At 42.1% G+C, this 20,130-nt stretch overlaps 2 protein-coding genes across 5 annotated transcripts; one reads left to right on the forward strand and one right to left on the reverse strand.

Annotated features, from left to right (window-relative positions):
• Window positions 1-571: 571 nt before the first annotated feature.
• FKBP7 (FKBP prolyl isomerase 7) lies at window positions 572-7,569 on the forward strand. 2 transcript variants are annotated; one of them, XM_053410207.1, is made up of 4 exons: window positions 572-1,011; window positions 2,574-2,725; window positions 6,531-6,664; window positions 6,780-7,569. In XM_053410207.1, exons 1-4 carry the CDS (start codon window positions 572-574, stop codon window positions 6,939-6,941), a joined length of 888 nt encoding a protein of 295 aa, XP_053266182.1. In that variant the 3' UTR covers window positions 6,942-7,569. The 2 variants fall into 2 exon arrangements, with proteins under 2 accessions (XP_053266182.1, XP_053266187.1); XM_053410212.1 differs by lacking the exon at window positions 6,780-7,569 and adding an exon at window positions 4,308-4,399 and having other exon boundaries at window positions 6,531-6,661.
• Window positions 7,570-8,542: 973 nt separating this feature from the next.
• Window positions 8,543-19,332, reverse strand: PJVK (pejvakin). Of its 3 annotated transcripts, XM_053410156.1 has the most exons (7): window positions 18,035-18,125; window positions 16,816-16,930; window positions 15,057-15,252; window positions 14,767-14,908; window positions 13,388-13,505; window positions 12,731-12,823; window positions 8,543-9,659 (listed from the first exon to the last, which is right to left on the reverse strand). In XM_053410156.1, the coding sequence occupies exons 3-7, from the start codon at window positions 15,173-15,175 to the stop codon at window positions 9,358-9,360; spliced, it is 774 nt and encodes a 257-aa protein (XP_053266131.1). In that variant the 5' UTR covers window positions 15,176-15,252; window positions 16,816-16,930; window positions 18,035-18,125; the 3' UTR covers window positions 8,543-9,357. The 3 variants fall into 3 exon arrangements, with proteins under 3 accessions (XP_053266131.1, XP_053266122.1, XP_053266140.1); XM_053410147.1 differs by lacking the exon at window positions 16,816-16,930 and having other exon boundaries at window positions 18,035-19,332; XM_053410165.1 differs by lacking the exons at window positions 16,816-16,930; window positions 18,035-18,125 and having other exon boundaries at window positions 15,061-15,159.
• Between the last annotated feature and the right edge of the window lie 798 nt (window positions 19,333-20,130).

Below are 20,130 nucleotides of genomic sequence, written 5' to 3' on the forward strand. Positions count from 1 at the left end.
CGCCACGTCTGCACTGCAGCCTTCGCAGGGCGTAATTAATATCTATTATATAGATCTACCCTGCATATATGCGATCGCTCGCTCTGCGAATTGAGCACGGCGGCTTTCCACGTTTAAATACACCGCTCGCCTTTCTATTCTGCCTGGCCCGCTCGCTGGGCATCCCGCTCGAGGTTGCAACCCTTATGCTCTCATCTGCTCGGAAGCAGCTCTCCAATGAACTTGGCGGGACTGACTTCCGAACAGGCACGCACAAGATCGGGCTCCGGCTTTTGTTTTTTTTAATTTTAAAAGAGAGTCTCCTTCGGCCTCCCCCACCTCGGGCGCAAAATGACCCTATCGCGCAGAGAAAAAACGCTGAAGCGACGCCGATTTGCAAACCAGGAGGAACTCCCCTTCCCGATTACAAATCTGCAATCTCTGCATCCACCTGCAATCTAGGCCACTTGGGCCATCCTTCCCCAAACGAATAGCTACCATCGCTCTGCCTAGATGGGGATGCGGGAGGAGACCTTCAGCTCCGGGGATTAAAGCGGCTCCGCGCCGTCGTGCCACCTCCCGAAAGACCTACATGGGGAAGGCGGAGGAGGCAGAGCGGGCCAGCAGCGCAAGCGGGGCACATCCCGCGCCGCCCGCGCGTCCGCCGGAAGGAGGCGAGGCGAGACAGAGGCTGGAGCAGCCCCGGGCCGCGCCCCTCCCGGCTCCCGTGACGTCGAACAATGCCAGTGCCACGCAGCCCCGGCGAGCAGCGAGGCAGATCCCGCAGCTGCGATCTCGTGCTCCAGCAGCTATGCACTTCGCCGCGGGGATCTGTTTCTTCCTCCAGGCTTTCGCCCTCGTAACCCTCCGGGCGGACGGGCAGAAGAAGGAGGAGGGCGCCTCCTCCGACGAAGTTCAAATGGAAGTCGTGCACGTCCCCGAAAACTGCCATCCGAAGAGCAAGAAGGGGGACCTGCTGAATGCCCATTACGACGGGTACCTGGCCGGGGAGAAGTCCAAGTTCTATTGCAGGTAAGGCAATCCAAAGCTTGCTTTGGGACTCGGCCCACGCCGCCGGATATATAAAACCCAAGGAAGCGGTACTTTGAACGCAAAAATAAAGGTTTGGCAACCTGAATGTTGGGTTCCAAAGTCAATGTGAGTTGTGCCATGCAATTTAGGAATGAAAACTTAATGTCTTTAAGGGAGGGGGGTGTTATTCCAGCCTTGTACAATATCCTTCCTTGATCATCCGAAAATCACAGATGCTTTCAGAATCGCTTGATAACATGTATGCATATGTTTTACATGGGCAGTATTGTATGGGTCAGAGGGCCACCCCCATTATTTTCTTAAGGCATGTGGAGAGTGGGTCATAGGCCCTAGTGCGTCAAAGGCCCCTAGATATATGCTATCTAGGCATGCACGCACTACGGTTTATAACCCATCATTTGAAAAATAAAACTGTAACTTTGGTTTAAGAAGGAATTTGGATCCTAGCTTATATGTGTGTGCAGTGTTAGAAACTCAGATATACAGGGTAAGTCCTTTAAAAGAGGCTCTGTGGATACAGAGTACACATATTCCACGGGCCCTCTTTTAAAAGACTCGCCGTGTATAAGCTAGGTGCCAAATGCCTCCTTAAACCAAGGTTACAGTCGCCAAAATGCCATTTCTTGGGATGTGGGTGGCGCTGTGGTCTAAACGACTGAGCCTCTTGGGCTTGCTGATTTAAGGTTGGTGGTTTGAATCTGCTTGACGGACTGAGCTCCTGTCTCTCTGCCCCAGCTCCTGCCCCAATCTAGGAGTTCGAAAGCATGCCAGTGCAAATAGGTACCACCACGGCAGGAAGGTAAACGGCGTTTCTGTGCACTCTGGTTTCCATCACAGAGTCCCTTTGCGCCAGTAGTGGTTTAGTCACGCTGGCCCCATGACCCGGAAAGCTGTCTGTGGACAAACACTGGTTCCCTCGGCCTGAAAAGCCAGATGAGTGCTGCAACCCCATAGTCGCCTTTGACTGGACATAACTGCCCAGGGGTCGTTTACCTTTACCTTTTTACCTAAAGTCTTATTTTTCAAATGATGGACTGACTGATTGATTATCAGTTAAACTTCTGGCTAGTTCAGATGACAACCTTGAGCTGGGTTAAAAACTTTGAGAACTTAATGAAGAAAATCACTTTATCCAGGGACAGCCCAGATAAATTGGCCTATTCCGACCTCGTTTTCTTAATGGTGACACGGGCCATTCATAACATAAGAATATCCTTCACAACTGTGAGCACGGCAGTGGGGTGGCTTTGAAGACAAGCTACAACAGTTAGCTATAACATTGTTCACCGCTCCTGCTCAGGCTGTACAGAAAAAGCATTTTTGTTCCTGAAATTCATTCTGATTGTGTAAATAAAATATAACAGATATAATTCTACAGGATGTGGTATTAGTGTGTGAAAACAGTCCAGATCCAAGCATCCCCAGGCATTTAAGTACCAATAAATGTTGACCAAAAATGATGTGCTTGTATACTGAACTTGTTTCTTAAACCTGTAAATATTAAATCTCTCTCTCTCTCTCTTTTTAATATTTCTTTGTAGTCGAACACAAAACAATGGCCACCCAAAATGGTTTGTCCTTGGTGTCGGACAAGTAATTAAAGGTTTAGATATTGCAATGCTGAATATGTGTCCTGGAGAGAAACGGAAAGTGATCATACCTCCATCACTTGCTTATGGGAAGCAAGGATATGGTAAAGCAAGGCTGCATGTTAAGGCGAATAGCCATTCTCTCTACTTTAGCTGTATTGCTTTAGCCTATAGAGAAGGAACTGGGATCTATCTATCTATATCTATCTATCACATTTCCAGCCTCTTCCCTACATGTTACTTATTCACTGGCATTTTGTAATGGCTGTAACCATTCAATTCAATTCAGTTTTGTTGCTTTTGTACCTAGCTTTATGGTTCAGTTCAAGCATGTTGCCAAACCATTGTTTGTGTGATGACCAGAAGTAGCCCCACAGGTTTGTTTATAGCCTCCTTTTCCTCTCCTCTTACCTGCAGGTTTCTTCCTTCGCTTTCAGCATTTTCCTGACCCTAGTTTGTCCTGATGTTGAAATCGGTAACCTTTCATTAGTACCTTGCCTTCATGAAACCACTGCTTGGATTGAGTTTCTAAATCCTGGTTAGCACTATCCATAGTTTGTCAGTTTGAACATCATAGTGAATTAGCAAAATCCAGGAACTGAGGAAGGGAACCCCATGTGCAAGGAGGGAACATAAAAGCCTGCAGGGGCTCTCCCAGTCCCTGCAGTGGTTTGGCTTTATGTCTGAACTGATCTTAATTTTAGGCCCATACCAGAGTGATGTTGATCACTTATCTCCCAGTCAGAGTGATGTTGAGTAAGCCTTCACCATGACTCCAGTCCAGCTAAACTTAGTTGGAACTTGAGATAATTGTGCCTTGAGATAATTGTGACTGACTTGTCCAGTGGGACTTAATCCCATCTAACGTTATTGGGCTGAAACCTTTGCCTTTTGAATCTTAGCTGGAACTGGTGAATCTTTAAGTATCCAGGTGCCCAGCTTTGACCTCATTGTGATTTGACATCTGACATGCACAACGTCTCTGTAGGACAACTTGTGATTCAAAGTGTGCTGAAGTGAAAAATACCGTATTTTTCGTCGCATAGGACGCACCGGCCTATAGGATGCACAAAACCAGGTCAGGGAATCCAAACCAGGTTGGGGAACAGCAGGATGGCGGCGCTCCGCCTCCCCGCTGTCCCCCGAGCTTGTGGGGCTGGCGCTGGGGAGAAGCGCGCTTCTCCCCAGCGCCAGCCTCCAAACCAGGTCGAGGAACAGTGGGATGGCGGCGCTGCGCCTCCCCGCTGTCCCCCGAGCTTGTGGGGCTGCCCGATGTCTGCCCGAAGCGCGGGGTGCTCTGCTTCAGCGCGCCCTGCGCTCCGTGCAGCAGGCTGCTATCCGCAGCCTAGGGAGCCCTGCGGGAACTCCCGCGGGCTCCCCAGGCTTGCTGATAGCTTCCTGAAGCTCTCCAAGCTTCAGCGAAAGCCTGCATTCGCCCCACAGGACGCACACAGATTTCCCCTTCATTTTTGGAGGGGGAAAAGTGCGTCCTATAGGGCGAAAAATACGGTAGATTTGGCCATCATACCTCAACCAGATTTAACATACCTTGATTTCTCAATAGGTATTCTCAACGTGCAAATATGCATTGCTTGTTTGCTGAATACTAACTGTGACTATCTTTTTTAGGCTGAACTTTTGAAGGAGGCCTTTCTTCCCACGTACAACCCTCTTATATTCTTTCAGAGCATTGTTTGTGCATGCTGAGCAAGATGGCACTAGTTTTGAATGTCAAGAATGCATGTGGCTTTCTAGAACTTTTCACGGGTTTTCCTGTGGTATGTATTACGCTCAAAACTGCTTGCGCTTAAATCTTTTTCCTTTTTTTAGTTTAGCTACTAATTCTAGAAACCGAGCAGTTGTGTTGCTGAAGCATGTGTGAGGATTTCTACTAAACAATTTTAAGGGGGGAAAGGTCTCTGGGCCCAGCACAGGGCAACTTGTGACCTATTGGACACACCAGGCCAGATACATATAATGATCACCCATACACAGAGATTCAGTTAAGTCTCCTATTGTTGCTTCCTGAGACATTTACACAAGGAACGTGTCTTATCAACCTGACAGGCTGGTGAGCTCTATTCAGTGTAGGGGATCACACTGTCTTAGCCTCTACATTAAAGTCTATAATTTCATTTTTATTTATTGTGAGTTCTGTATATGACGTTTGATCTCCCTTAGTTCTCGGAGAGGATATCTGTTGCAACATTTAGCTTTCAGTGCAGTATGTGGAAACTCAAAAATACATTATAGGACCATCGGCAGCTGCCTTATACACTGAGGCAGATCAATGTCCCATCTAACTCAGTATTGTTTTCATTGACTGACAGCAGCTTTGAAGGGTTTCAAGTAGGATACCTTCCCAGCCCTACCTGTACATGCCAGGGATTGAACCTATGGCCTGCATGAAAAGCATGTCACTCTAGCACTAATCTTCTGTCTGAACTGCCATACTTTTAGTCTTCATCATTTTAGATGAGTTCCCAAATTCTGTATTTGGCAGCTGCAGGTGCATGCCTTGCAAAATACTTGTTTCGGACTGACTTTGGAAGCTTTCTCCTTCATTACTGCTACCTGTCCGCCATTATCAGTATGCTTTCTTTCTCAAAAGCTGCTAAACTTTGGTACAGTGGTACCTTGGTTTACGAACTTCATCCATTCCAGAAGTCTGTTCTTAAACCAAAGCCATTCTTAAACTGAGGCACGCTTTCCCTAATGAGGCCTCCTGCAGCCGGTGCCCTTCTACCTTTCAGCTTCCATTCGTAGACCGAGGTAAAGTTCGCTAACCGCAACACTACTTCTGGTTTTGTGGAGTTCATATACCGAACAGTTCGTAAACAGGGCTGTTCTTAAACCGAGGCACCACCGTATCCCTTTTGATACAGGAGGATATTGTATCAAACCAGGAGATAAACATGGATTTCCTTTGAAGCCCATTTTCCTCCTTGAGGTGGAGAAACTTTTATCCCTGAAATCTTAACCTTGCCTACTCCAAAAATCGTATTTCAAGTTTTGTTTTGTTTTTAGTGGAATGGCTGTTCATGCTTGATTGACTAGATAGCCATTTCATATTTATCAAGTAGCTTTCTGACATTCATGAGAAAAGTGTTGGCGTTAGTCCAATGTGGGGGCCCCTGAGTGAACAAGAGGGATGAAGTTCTCCCTGTGGTCTTCCCTGAAGCCTTGCCCACCAAAGGCCAATTGGCAATGCCGATGGACAAAGGCAGGGCCTAGGCCAGGGCTAGGCAACCTAAGGCCAGGGGGCCAGATGCAGCCCAATCACTTTCTCAATCCTGTCCACGGACGGTCCGGGAATCAGTGTCTTTTTACATGAGTAGAATGTGTCCTTTTATTTAAAATGCATCTCTGGGTTATTTGTGGGGCATAGGAATTCATTCATTTTCTCCCCAAAATGTAGTCTGGCCCACCACATGGTCTGAGGGACAGTGGACAGCTGAAAAAGGTTGTGGACCCTTGCCCTAGGCCATTGGCTTGCCATCCCCCACCCCAGCCATTACTGATGGCTGAAGCACAGACGACATTTTTCAAGAAGCTTTCTGAAAATGACAAAACAAATCTGGTGGAACTGTTGTTGTTTTTTGTGAGTAGGCAGTTTACTAGTTTAGAATGGCTTGACAATATACTTAGGGCACAGTCCACGTGGAAATACTCCCCAAAAAGGAGTGTGTATAGGGGGAAATCCAGTTGTATTTTGCACCTAATAATCAGGATGGCTGCCTCAAATTCAAAGTAGTTCAACAAAGCAAAGTATTTAAAAAACAAATATTTATACCAGAGTCCATAATTTACACATTTCCAAATAACCATAAAAAATACTCCAGTTTGTGGTTAAGATTATCTGTCAGATGTGTGTACACAGTTCCCAAAATGGTCTTGTTCCATTTTTAGAACCTGCAAAGATTCCACCTAACGCAACCCTGATCTTTGAGATTGAACTGTATGCAGTAACGCAAGGACCCCGCAGTGTTGAAGCATTTTCTCAAATGGACCTGGATAGTGACAAAAAACTCTCAAAACATGAGGTAACACGGGTCATATTCTGATGTTCCCTGTTATAGCATCTAAACCTAAATTAACACCATTTTCAATACGTAACAAAGTTTGAGATAAAAAATCTGTCGATTGTTGTTCCTTTAGATAGACCATTACCTGAAGAAGGAATTTGAAAGAGATGGCAAGAAACGCGACCCTTCCGTTCATCAAGATGTCTTGCTTGATATATTTAAAAAGAATGACCATGACGGAGACGGCTTCATATCTGCCAAGGAATATAACGTCTACCAACACGATGAACTATAACAGATCATTGCTTAAAAGTCTGTGGCAGGAATGGGGAATCTGCAGCCCTGCCAATGTTGTTGGACTTCTGCTCCCATCAGCCCAAATCAGCTTGGCCAATGATCAGGGATGATAGGGGATGCAGTCCAACAGCAGCTAGAAGGCCACAGGTTCCCCATCCCTGTTTTATGGACATTTGGATCCCAGTTCAGCAGTTCCTCCCATGCGCACATGGAGCTTTCACAAGGACTTCCCCATGCCCTTCAGTGGAGGGGACACGGCTTTGTTCACAGTGTTACCCACTGCATTGAAGGTAGTAGGAAATTCTGCTAGTGGAGCCCCAAATACACATTGAAGTGAAGATGTACCTGTGGAGCTGTCACTACATTTGTAACCAAGTACACAGCTTTTTGTGATTACACTCTTCAGCCCTGTTTGATTTCCCTGGGATTTGTCCATTAGATTAATGGCTTTAACCAAAATGGAATTTCTTTGTCACATAATATTTCATGTATGTTGGTTGTGGGAAATTTTTATACCTTTTTATCATAATTAAAAATGTTACTGAAATGATAGGGGTGGCTCCACATACTTTGTAATTCTTATGAAATAATCTGAATTAAAGTTGTAAGAGTTAACGGGGAATTTACAGCTATGCCAAATATAGTGTTGTTGCTGGTGAAGTAATTTCCCTTTTTTGTTTTGTTTGCTCCAAATTGTCCCCCACCCCTGTGGCATCTTTACTCCCCTCATGGTTAACATTCATTTTGAAAATTTGTGGGAGTCATTTTTGGAGCAGATCCAGAGTTGCATTAATGGCACTGAAGCTCAGTTGCACATTTTCACTTAATGGCCTGATTCACACATAATGCTAACCCATGGTTTGTTTAGCCAAAGTATGGCTTATTGCAGTGTCCAAAAATTAGCCAAGTAGACTAAGCATGTGGGTTTTTTTGTCTGCTTTTTTGGCAACAAACCAGCATGAAACCATAGTTTTGGCTTATGAACTGTGGCTTGTTTTATCTGTGGTTTAGTATTCTGTCTGAACCATCTCTTTTTTTAGCCACCCCACCCAGATACTACAACATTTGGCGCTCTTAGTTTGGAGAAAAAGGCGCATAAGAGAAGATAGTAAGAGATGTATAAAATTTGTTCACTCATGAGGCAGTGAGAGTGCCAACCTGGATGGCTTTAAAAGAGGTTGACAAATTATCCGCTGCCACCACTGCCATGTTCTCCAGCATATGGAGAAAGTAAAGTGTGTCATCTGTGTGGAAACAGCTATGTACAAGACAGGTACTGTATTACTGATTAAATGCACAATTCTTGGACAACTTAAATGCCAGTTAGGTCTCCCCCACGGTGTTTATATCAAAAACCAAACAGCACTAGAGTCAAGAAAGAATCCAGGGCTCAGTGGGTGTGCTATATTCAGATCTAAAGAGAATCAGGTGTTTAGTCCCTTCTATTTTTACAAATGCATTGGTAGATAAATATGTAGCAGAAATTCTAGACAACCCCAGCAGTGCCAATTTTAACATGCGGTTTTAAACACAGTGGCAGATACTGCCACCTAATGGCTAGATCTCAATGATAATAGTATTGCATACATACATCAGATATGTAATTGACTCGTTTATTCCAAAATTATATAGCTTTCTTACAAAAAATATTGTCAAATACATCAAAAGGCACCAAATAACAGCAAGTCTAACATTTAAAAAATACTGAACTTGCTCTATATTAATGATAAATATGGACTAAATAGGAGACAGATGTAATTGGGGGTGACATTGGCAAATTTTAATGGAAACATTTATGTCATACTAAGATTCAATTCAATTTTTATTTCTCTGTTTAACCAGAGCAAAGACAAACATTTTCGTAATCTGATATTTCAATTAAATATTTATGCCATTAATAAATAATTCATATCTTTTCATTACTGTCTTACTGTGGTGTAGTTAAGGTGAAACACATTCTTGCCTTTAGACAAAAGCCAATGTTTCCAAATTACTCCTACAAATAATGACTTCTAAACATAATTTACACATTTTTTAGATTTATCACAAAATGCTATTGTGAATTTTTTAACTCGGATGTGTATCTCTTAGCTATGTTACACTATGCAGTTAGAAAGAACTAACCAATAACAGAGCATATGTGGGAAGCCATTATATCAAGTTCTATTTTGCATTCCTTTAAAAACACGGAAGGAGAAAAAAGCATTTGTGGCTCCATATTTTGCAATCAAAATGCACGAGAAATTCCATGGCACAATCACACCTAAATATATGCATGGGTTTAATCCAGGCCAAGTCGGTTGTACTTAGATCTTCTTGACCTCAAAGTGGAAAAGTCAGGTGTGACTTAATTTCAGTGGATACTAAGTGCAAGCAACAATCTGGATCCAACCAACATGCATTTCCAAAAATTTTCATTTCACTCTCTTGTGCCAGAGGTCAAAACAAGGCACAGCATGTAGTCGTACAAACTTTTGTCCATTAAAAGAACACTCAAGACAACCATAGACAGTTTCTCTTCTGGAGCTTCCCATTCCACACAACGAACAAGGACCTTTGGGGATGTGATTGTTAAGCAAATTCACTCGTATATGGGCCCCTTCTCGGAAATAGTTCGTGGAGACATCCGTCATGCTTGCAGCTTTTTCATAGTAGTCTGTGAAAAGGTCATCTAAGTAATTGTCTGAGTGAGCAATGATATCCATTACCCTTTTGTCTGAAGGGGGAAAAATAACACAGACACAAAGAAGAAAGATTGCTAAATCCAATAGCACATTATCTAGTCGACCACCGACAAAAATACAAACTCTTCATTCAGCCCAGAGTGTGGGATTCCACAACTGAGTCCTGTAAGCAGAAACAAGGAGTTTCACTTGCATAAGGGGGCTTTCCCTCCCTCCCCCCCATTCCCCCCAAATTGGCTCTGATGTGGAAGGGAAGAACCCCCCGGAACAGTGATGTGTGCGTTCCAGCTGGCAAGCTGAAATGTCCTGATGGATTTATTGCCTTAGCACAACCTTGAATTCCTCCCATAATCTACACAGTCATTGTTAAATCCTAACAAGTTCATAAATATAATAGCATAATTTTACCTATAGAAAGTATCCATCTTTTTGCACAATGGGTTGATTGACACGTCCCTTGCTTTATTACTTACAAATGCAGAACAAGTATGTCACCTGCAATAGTGTCAGTTCCCAAAATTGAAGCAGTCAAGTTAAAATGTTTAGGTTTCATATGTCCTGCCTCTAGTTGGATATATTATTGAATTTTTGTTACGGTTTAGTTGTCTTTGTGGTTCTATAATAATTTGAAAGCTTGTTTTAAAAAATGAAATACGGTGGTACCTCGGTTTAAGAACAGTCCGCTTTAAGAACGATTTGGTTTACAAACTTCGCAAAACCAGAAATAGTGTCTTGGTTTGAGAACTTTACCTCGGTCTAAGAACAGAATCTGAACGGTGGAAGGGCACCGGTGGCGGGAGGCCTAATTAGGGAAAGCATGCCTTGGTTTAAGAACGGTTTTGGTTTAAGAACGGAATTCTGGAATGGATTAAGTTCGTAAACCGAGGTACCACTGTATATAAAAAACGTGGAGCAGCTTTGAACCAGTTTATTTGTGGGATAACTTTACCCTCTATATGCCTGTTTGACTACAGTATTGTGGTCAAGTTCTCTGGGTTCACAAATGGCCGCAACTGCAGCTGGTTAAAGGTACTTCTAGTCAGACTACCTGGGGGACGCGGGTGGCGCTGTGAGTTAAACCACAGAGTCTAGGACTTGCCGATCAGAAGGTCGGCGGTTCGAATCCCCACGACGGGGTAAGCTCCCATTGCTTGGTCCCTGCTTCTGCCAACCTAGCAGTTCGAAAGCACGTCAAAGTGCAAGTAGATAAATAGGTACCGTTCCGGCGGGAAGGTAAACAGCATTTCCATGTGTTGCTCTGGTTCACCAGAAGCAGCTTAGTCATGCTGGCCACATGACCCGGAAGTTGTACGCCAGCTCCCTTGGCTAATAAAGCAAGATGAGCGCTGCAACCCCAGAGTCGGCCACGACTGGACCTAATGGTCAGGGGTCCCTTTACCTTTACTAGTCAGACTTCCTGGGCCTCCAATAACAAAGTTGGACACAGAAACACTCCCAGCCTGCATACCTGCTCTTTCAAGGAGAGTGCAGCCCCATTCAAGACATGAAACTGACCAATTTCTCAGGCACAGGACATGTATAATATGACTAATGTCGGACAGGCCCTGACTCAACTGCTGTGCACTAAGCCCTACCTGTCCATCCAAATACATCCAAAGCTCCAAATGAAAAGGAATCAATTGTGTGAATCAACTGTTCAGTAGCTTAACCGTATGACAAGCATAGCACAATATTGTTGATTTCCAACTCTTATTATATCTTTATTAGGCCAGCAAAAATATTTAGGACTCTTCATTAAGCTACACTGCAAGCAAAGCTAAAAACAGTGGGGAGAAAAATATTTGGTGGTAGAGCCATCTCTGCATCTTGATCACAGAGTGGGCAGATTCACACAATACATTTAAAGCACTGTAGTTGGGGGACACGGGTGGTGCTTTGGTCTAAACCACTAAGCCTAGGGCTTGCTGACTGGAAGGTCAGCGGTTCAAATCCCTGCGATGGAGTGACAAAGTGCAAGTACAGTGGTACCTCGCAAGACGAATGCCTCGTAAGACGAAAAACTCGCAAGATGAAGGAGTTTTTTGTTTTTTGAGTTGCTTCGCAAGACGAATTTCCCTATGGGCTTGCTTCGCAAGATGAAAACGTCTTGCAAGTTTGTTTCCTTTTTCTTAAAACCGTTAATACCCAGGGTGCATTGCTTGAAGAGGTGCAGTTCCGTGCTTCGCAAGACGAAAAAACTCGCAGAACGAATTAATTTCGTCTTGCGAGGCACCACTGTAGATAAATAGGTACCGCTCTGGCGGGAAGGTAAACGGCGTTTGACAGGACTTAACTGTCAGGGGTCCTTTACCTTTTTAGTTGATCAAGGCTGCTGGAATCTGTAGCTTGGCAATGGGAAACAACAGTTCCCAGGATTCCTTGGGGAACGTCAAATGCTTTAAATGTGCATTGGATATGCTTCAAATGTATGGTAAGGTTAGGAGATAACATACATTCAAATGAGGCCCCTTTGGTGTCATGTAGGTATCAGGCTACACTAAGGCCTGTAAGGAGGGTGGGCAAAACAAGGGCTGATTCTCCAAATCAAGGGCTGATTCTGGGACCACAAAAAATAGGTGGTGTAGGTGCAGAGATGGTTATATACCCCCTCATTTTCCTTCTTTTTTCTTTATTTACTAACTAGCCTGATTAAGAATTCTGGAGCACTTAACACTATTTTGCGATATTTTTCTGCTCTGCTAAAAGTATTTGCTTAATAATGGACTCTGGAAATATTTTAACTATGCCCCAATGTGGCTACCTTCACTTTTGTGTGTGTCATATTATTGCTGTACATCATGAAAGGTCTTTAAAGAGTAATAAGTATAATCTTACTGTACAACTGAAACAATTAAAAATTTACTTTTTAAATTAAGCAAATTCATTATTATGGTAATTATAATTAAAAATTGATGCACTCTGCATATTTTGAAATCTCTGCAATTATTTTAAGTGTGTGTGTGTGTGTGTGTGTGTGTGTGTAAAATACTTCTCAGTGCAGCTATAAGCATGAACTTCAGCACCAACCATAATATGAAATACTATTAAATACATTACCAATCAAATTAATTAGTGTAATGCACATAAATATCAAACCTCATACTTCGATAAAACAGATTCCTTAATTTAATTAGTGAAAATGTTCTTGATGGCTCTCTTTCAAATCCTCCTTTTGATTCTGGAGTGACACAGAGCTCTGGGGAAAAAAATTACATATATTTTAATTATTCAGAAAAGCACAATTTCATAATACAGTTTATTATTATTAATGAAAATTAGTTTTTTAATTTTATAGAAAAGTTATATTAAATAAGGCAAAACCACAACACAAAACTGAACACAAACCAGCTGATTCAGCAAGGGTGATTTTTTTTTAGGTGGAAGCAAACTTCCAGGTACAGAATCATTTGCATCCATTATCATCCAAATTCAGATGCAAATCTAATACAATATCCATCACCCTGCATGGTACGGATGAGGCTCTGATTTCCATCTGTCTTGCAATGCACATGTGAATGTCTGTCCCACTACTGTCCCTGGATTTGAATCTACTGGTAGATGTTACTGTGTGTGCCCTTGCAGATGTGTATACCTGGAGGGTATGGATGCAAGCCCTGAGGTGAATGAGATTGCTAACCACAAGCACACAATAAAGCAAGAATATAATGTTTATAGCATTCCAGACTAAACATTCCCAATCTCAGAACAAGAAGAATGTACAATAGTAATTGCACTCACAATAGAAAAACAGACTACTTACCAAAATTACCATCCAAGTGAATATAAAGCTCAAACACACTAAATGCAATAGTTGTATGAGCAGGAAAGACAATAGCTTTGTCACGTCCTTTGTAATTATAGTCATCAATAATATGAAACTATTTTTAAAAAGAAAGATACAGTGTTAACATCTGTTTTGAAAACATTTTGAATAAAAATGCAGATTAAGCTAAATAAGTATTGGAAATATAACGCATAATATGACTCTTTAATGTCAAAGCCAGCCAGTGGAAGGCTAGTACTTCACTATGGTAGAGATGATGATGATGATGTTCTAATGAAATTAGAACAATTTTCTCAGTTGCAAAAGATGCCCTTCAAAACTGAGAAGCAAATCAGGAAAAGAGGATCCACAAGTCTGTGCACAAAATGAATTCTAGTGCTTACAAAACTCCCACATTATCTCAGTGGATGAGTAGGGTGGCCACTTGTGCACCGATAAAAAGAGGGCACAGGTTTGCATATGCTAATTTATATGTAAAATGCAAATTTGGAAATAATTTCTATAACTTAAATAGAAATACAATGCATCTCACCATAAGTGGGGAAGACTGTGACCAGGTAACTTGTGTGCCTGCTCAGCCTGGTGTCCAGAAGCTAACTTCCCCTGTTCTCTCTTCTTTAAGTTGTTTATCTTCAAACTGGACTTGGACCAGACAACCCTTCAAATAGAGGACTGTAAAGTAGGAAGGACACATGGCCACCCTATGGAACAGGCAGGTTCATGGGGGCACAAAATGTACACACATAGAACTGCCCTGTCCACCACTGATGTAAGCAGGACAGCCCAAAAAGGTGGCGGTGGGGTCAGTCTATGTGTGCATCAGAACCGCCTCACCCAGATTGGGGTGTATATCTTTAATTGGACAAGCTTCTATTTAATCTTTGGGTTAAAGATAACTTTTTCAGCCAGAAGAGAATGATCTATCTATGCTACAAACAAATCATGCGACCACCAAGACAGATTCTGCATAACTTATTTTTTGGTTTTGTATTAGTCAAATTAGAATTATTTTATTTGGGCCTTTGCTTTTTTTGATGTTTAAATCTCTTCCTCTTTAAAGATCCTCAACTCTTGGTGATAATATGATTTCTACACTTAGGCAACAAACCTGTATAGAGTTAGGTGTTCTCAAACCGGCTGATAAAGATTTCACTATTCATAATTAGTTAGTTAGTTAGTTATAAAATTATTTATGAGCTGTCTTTTGGCCCCAAAAGGACCCCCAAGGTAAATTACCATTTAAAAAGTTAATCTATCTATCTATCTATCTATCTATCATCTATCTATCTATCTATCTTTAAAGTTAAAAACATGCTTTAAAAGCATGTTTAACATGGTTAAACATGCTCACTTACCCTCATTGTGTCACCTCTCATGCCAGCATGCACGGACAGTGAACATTGCCGTGTCGTTCGAATGCTCTCCATGACCACACAAAGAACTGTCCTCTTACTTTCTCGTGACTGACGAACAAGGCAGTGCTCAAAATTCATTTTTCTGCAATAAAGGGAGAGATAATCCACATAGTTTCATATTTCTCCTATTTATGGCACCTAAAACCTGTAACCCATATTGCACCCACATTTTAGTGCTCATTTGTCAAGTGCAGCTTAAATAGTCAAACAATGGAAACTATTATACCAACCTACTGGTAAGTTCTCTGAGTAATGTTGGTACCTCAACCTCATGTTTAGTTACAATTCCAAAGGAAGCCTTCACTGCAAGAGAATCTGATCCAGTGATATTGACCCCAGCGGAGTTCATAATAGGATTTCCTCGTCTACCGTTGAGCGCTACATCTGATTTATCTTCATAATTCAGTAACTGGTAGGATGAAATACCTAAGGGAAATAGGCAGCTTATTGAAGTCTGGAATTAAGTTCCTATATAATATTAATCTGAAACATGGTTTATAAAAACTGCACACCCATCAGATACTAAAACATTATAATGTGTTCAGATTCTCATCTCTTACAGCCTGAGCCTACCCACATGTACTCAACCAGTAAGTGTTCAGTGAAGAGAGAACTATTCCCAGATATGTGTGCATAGGATTGCAGCCTTAATTACTTTGTGGATTACCTCTTGTAAAACTACTTTGCTTGCTGTACTTAACAAGAATAAGAAATAAGTAGGTATGCAAACATGATCAAGCTGCCAACGGTTCAGGACAAGCATCTGTTAAAAATATTAACAATGAATTACTCACAATAAAATTGTCTCAGATTAAAGGATTTTTTAAATCCTCATCTCTTTTCCACTTAAAAGCCATCTGAAAACACTTCAAGAGATGTTCTGATTATCATGCATGGACACCAGCAAATTTCAAGGAAGGAGTTCCATAGTTGGGAGCCAGCTATCTTAGTATATCTCTTGCAAAGTTTATCCCACTTGTATTCATTGGCAAATATTATTATTTAGAATTCTCAGTTGAGATATAAACATTTTGACAAAACTTAGATAAAGTTTGTGAGTCTAGGCCCCACCCCCGCTTCGTGATAAAATAAGACACATGGACACAAGTATTTTAGGTTAATGGGCTAAAAAATGCCACAACTTTATTGGTTACAGAATGTGAGTGGTATTGGCTTAGGCACTGGATCGAAACTATACTTGACTCCTGCCCACTCTGCAAGGAGTCACACAAGGGTTAACAACCTGTAGGGGGAGCTTGTTGATGCGGATCAACTAGAAGCTTTCCCCTAGAGTCACTGGGGGTCGTGCCATGGCCCTAGCCACCACCTGGGTATCGGAAAGGAACCACAACCACCGGATTCCTTTAATGGAATACCCTTCAAGGGGAGGGGCAGGTGATGGCCACAACCTCCCCTCCAACACACAACACATTTTCCAATGCCTAACCACCAAACCTTACAAAGTTGTGACTATTTGCTACGAGGTAGGCAAAAAAACAAGTGGCTGGTGTCAATCTGCCAAGTGGGAAAAATTCCTACCAGGCCCCTTGGACAACCAAGGCGAAGTCCATAGCAAGGTCAGGAGCTGAGCAAAACCTAGAGGGAGGGTGGGCAGGTGATCCGAGGAGGCCTGGAACAGCAAAGGAAGAGTCTGTGTGCCTGCGGCCGTTTTTAAATGTGTCTAAACCACTCCCCCCGCCAGACGGGTTGGCTGGCTGACTGGGGGACATGACGCGGGCCCAGGAATCAGTGATGCAGGGGGGCTTGGTCATGCCCCCGTGCGAGCGCGGGAAGTGATTCCTGCTCACAACCCCTCCCCTCTGGGAAGAAGAGAGGCTTTCCAGAACAAACATGGAAACAACGGATAACATTTTTAAATTACTTGAATGCAGACCAAGTGACCAACCCAAAACAATGTCTGACTCCTCTGGTAGGCATAAAATATTACTATTCAAATATCCTACAAAGGGTACTGTTTTCTGCTATTACCTCTCTTTTCCTGGAATACAGAAAGAAAGCGAATCTGTCATTTAAAATATAGGTGAAGGGTTGCATTTGTGATGTCCATCCCATTACTATTATGTTCATATTCAAAACATGTAATCTGCAGTGGTAGAAAATATTAATTGCTACTTATTTTACTTTCAAGAGCTTTGAGCTGTTGACAACAGACATGGAAAGCAACTGAGCTGCCTTCCGTAGAACAATTACCCTAAAATAGCATCACTTCATTAATTATGTAATAACTTAAATTGTGTATAATCTCAGAATACCACTGACATTTAGAGCTAAAATAATTTGGACTGGATCCTGTTTAAATCAGTGACATTTAGGTTCTATTGAAATCAGTTGCAATCTTTTACACACTTACATACACATCCCACATCAATGGGGTTAGCTTCTGGGTAGAAATGTATAGGATTACACTGTAAATTGTCTATCTTTCACTGTCAGAAATGGCTTTTGCTATTTGTTTTTGTTAAAGGGCAATGTCTCCCTTAGTTTCTTGTCTGTTATGTAGAATGGCATATAACCTGCAGGATGCTCTTCTAAAAGACTGTGAGCAGCATTATACTCAAGATGTTCCCTGTGCCTACAAGGACCTAGAGAATAGATTTTAGAGAACCTCAGGCATCCCACTGCACTGCCATATTACTTCAAATTAAATAACAGCTCTAGGGAGCTACATATCACGTGTACAAAAAAGTTGTGAACAGATGTGGAAATGGTATTGTCATGCAGTGATCTCACTCCTCTGTAACAGTGGATAGCTGATATTGCATGCTATACAGTATTGGGACATTAATGCTGCAATTCTAAGCACGCTTACTAAGAAGTCCTACTGAACTCAATGTGATTGGTAAATAAACAACTTTAGAATCACACTGCATGTAAGTGACAGGTGTTATATAACACAGAACGATTACACCAAAAATATAAAGCAAATTTGTACTGAATGCTGAAAAGTACTCAATACACTATCAGTGAAACCTCCTAAAATGTCTTCTTCAGTCTTTTACTAAATGCAAACATTAAATGCTTTTTCACAAAATGCTTGTTTATATTGTAGACATACTGTTTGATTCCTCTAAAACAGCTTAAGCAGCAAATTCCATATTGTTTTGCATTTCCCCTGTTCAGTTATGTCTCTGAAAATCAGCAGATCATATTTTTATAAGCTTTCGAGAAGTTTAAAAAACAAACTTACCAGCTGAAATTTCTTTCTCTCCTTGAAGAATGTCTTTTAGGCTGAATGGCGTTGAAACAAATTTGGATCTTCTTGAAATAAGACAACTTTTCTTCTTAATAACAAGACTGAGGGGTTGATATTTATCAGCTTCACTGAGGCTACGAACAGGTACTAGTCGACCTCCATCGCCAACCTGCTTAACAAAACTTTTGGTAGCAGCAGCAAACATATTACGCAGACGCAGTAAAAAAAGAGAACTCTTATCAATTGCAGTTGTCAAACCATACAGCCATATTAAAAACCTTTTAGCATTTCTATATTAAGTAATACAGGACAAACAGCTTCCTTTGCTATTATATTTAACAGGAAGGGAAGCACTAGCATTGTTTTAACCATCCAGCTTCTCCAGGGTATTATTCAAGAATTCTCTTTCATTGTCCTGCCATGTTCAAAACAATGAATAATACATTAACAAAGTAAACTGATACAGCAACATTCAGCTGTATTAGGGCAATACTTTTCTGTAGTACCAAATTAGCTTTCACATAACTTAGAAAGACTCCTGTCTTAAATCAGAATTGCCCCCCCCCAATCTTACAACATACAGCTGAGATCTGATTGAATAAATGTGTCTACTCAGGACTGTCTTAAGCATATGCGGTGCTGGGGTGCAAAGATCCGCCCAGCGACGCCCCCCCCCCGGTTGCCCAGTCCCAGGCGCACAGGAGTGCGGAGCTGGCTGGTCACCTCAGCATCTCGATGGCTCGGTCGCCCCCAAACTCGCAGCGCAGAGCCACCCACAGCAGAAGAGCCCACCGTGGCAAACCGACCAATGGACGGGCTCTTCCCCGGACTCAACTCTTGGGCCCCGGACTCTTGGCCTGGCACCCGAGAGCCCGGCGCCCCGCACCCCTACCGCCTATGGGTAAGACAGCCCTGTGTCTATTACCCCAGAGTGCTTTTTCTGCTAAAGGTTATTCAGTCCAAATTGACCTCTGAAGCTCTCCACCAGTTAGTTAATTGGCATGATTTTGAATCTTTGTAGCATTACATTTTAACTCTATGTCTAGGAGATCATGAAAACCATTTATTTGGATGAATTAAGGTGATAACTTGAATTTAATCTCATTAATTGTTGTTATGTTCTTATTTATTTATTCATTCATTCCATGTATATCCTGCCTTTTCCCTGGGGCAGAAGTGAGAACTGTCCATAGAAAATATTGGCGAAATATGAGGTTTACCATTGCTGTGATTGGGCAGCAGGTGTCCATCTCACCATTGACCCCCACCTCCATACACAACGACATAAGCAAAAAGTACATAGAAGTGATACCTGTGAAGTGATAAGCAAAAAGTACATAGAAGTGATACAGGAACAACCTCCAAGGGTATTGTCACTGACAAAATGCATGCATGCCATATCGCCACATCTGGTTATTAATTTGGTCTTTTATGCTTTATTCAGTTAACTCACCCAATTTTACAAACACAAAAACTTTAAAATGTAAAAAAAAAGTAAACAGCTTGCTCTCTTCCTGAAGACAGAACTCTCCCTTGCATCCCGAGTTCGAGTATCTTCGAAGCCCATGACACCTTTGGTAAAGGCTGTTATCCAATTCAAGCGTTCACAGGCGTTTCCCAATTGTTGGTGTTTATACTACATTGTTTTAGAATTGCCTTGAGACAGTCTTTAAACCGTTTTTGTTGACCAGCTTTCCATTTTTAAGTCCGGAATAGAGTAATTGCTTTGGAAGACAATAATCAGGCAGCCACACAACATGACCAGTCCAACGAAGTTGATGTTGAAGAATCATACTGCTTCTCAATATACAGTGGTACCGCTGGTTACGTACTTAATTCGTTCCGGAGGTCCATTCTTAACCTGAAACTGGTCTTAACCTGAAGCACCACTTTAGCTAATGGGGCCTCCTCCTGCTGCCATGCCACCGCCACGCGATTTCTGTTCTCATCCTGAAGCAAAGTTCTTAACCCGAGGTACTATTTCTGGGTTAGCGGAGTCTTTAACCTGAAGCGTATGTAACCTGAAGCGTATGTAACCTGAAGCGTATGTAACCCGAGGTACCTCTGTATTGCTGCTCAATATACTCTGG

The sequence above is a fragment of the Podarcis raffonei genome, chromosome 1, assembly GCF_027172205.1.
Source record: "Podarcis raffonei isolate rPodRaf1 chromosome 1, rPodRaf1.pri, whole genome shotgun sequence".
Taxonomy (NCBI): domain Eukaryota; kingdom Metazoa; phylum Chordata; class Lepidosauria; order Squamata; family Lacertidae; genus Podarcis; species Podarcis raffonei.

Excerpts from the sequence above, each read along its gene's own strand:
- FKBP7 (XM_053410207.1), top strand. The coding sequence starts at position 572 with ATGGGGAAGGCGGAGGAGGCAGAGCGGGCCAGCAGCGCAAGCGGGGCA. Across the intron at positions 2,726-6,530 it reads TTATGGGAAGCAAGGATATG|AACCTGCAAAGATTCCACCT; the intron begins GTAAAGCAAGGC and ends TTCCATTTTTAG. Across the intron at positions 6,665-6,779 it reads AAAAACTCTCAAAACATGAG|ATAGACCATTACCTGAAGAA; the intron begins GTAACACGGGTC and ends TTGTTCCTTTAG.
- PJVK (XM_053410147.1), bottom strand. The coding sequence starts at position 18,245 with ATGTTTGCTGCTGCTACCAAAAGTTTTGTTAAGCAGGTTGGCGATGGA. Across the intron at positions 15,253-18,034 it reads AGAGAAAGAAATTTCAGCTG|GTATTTCATCCTACCAGTTA; the intron begins GTAAGTTTGTTT and ends TATTTCCCTTAG. Across the intron at positions 9,660-12,730 it reads AAGGAATCTGTTTTATCGAA|ACAAAAGGGTAATGGATATC; the intron begins GTATGAGGTTTG and ends TTCCCCCTTCAG.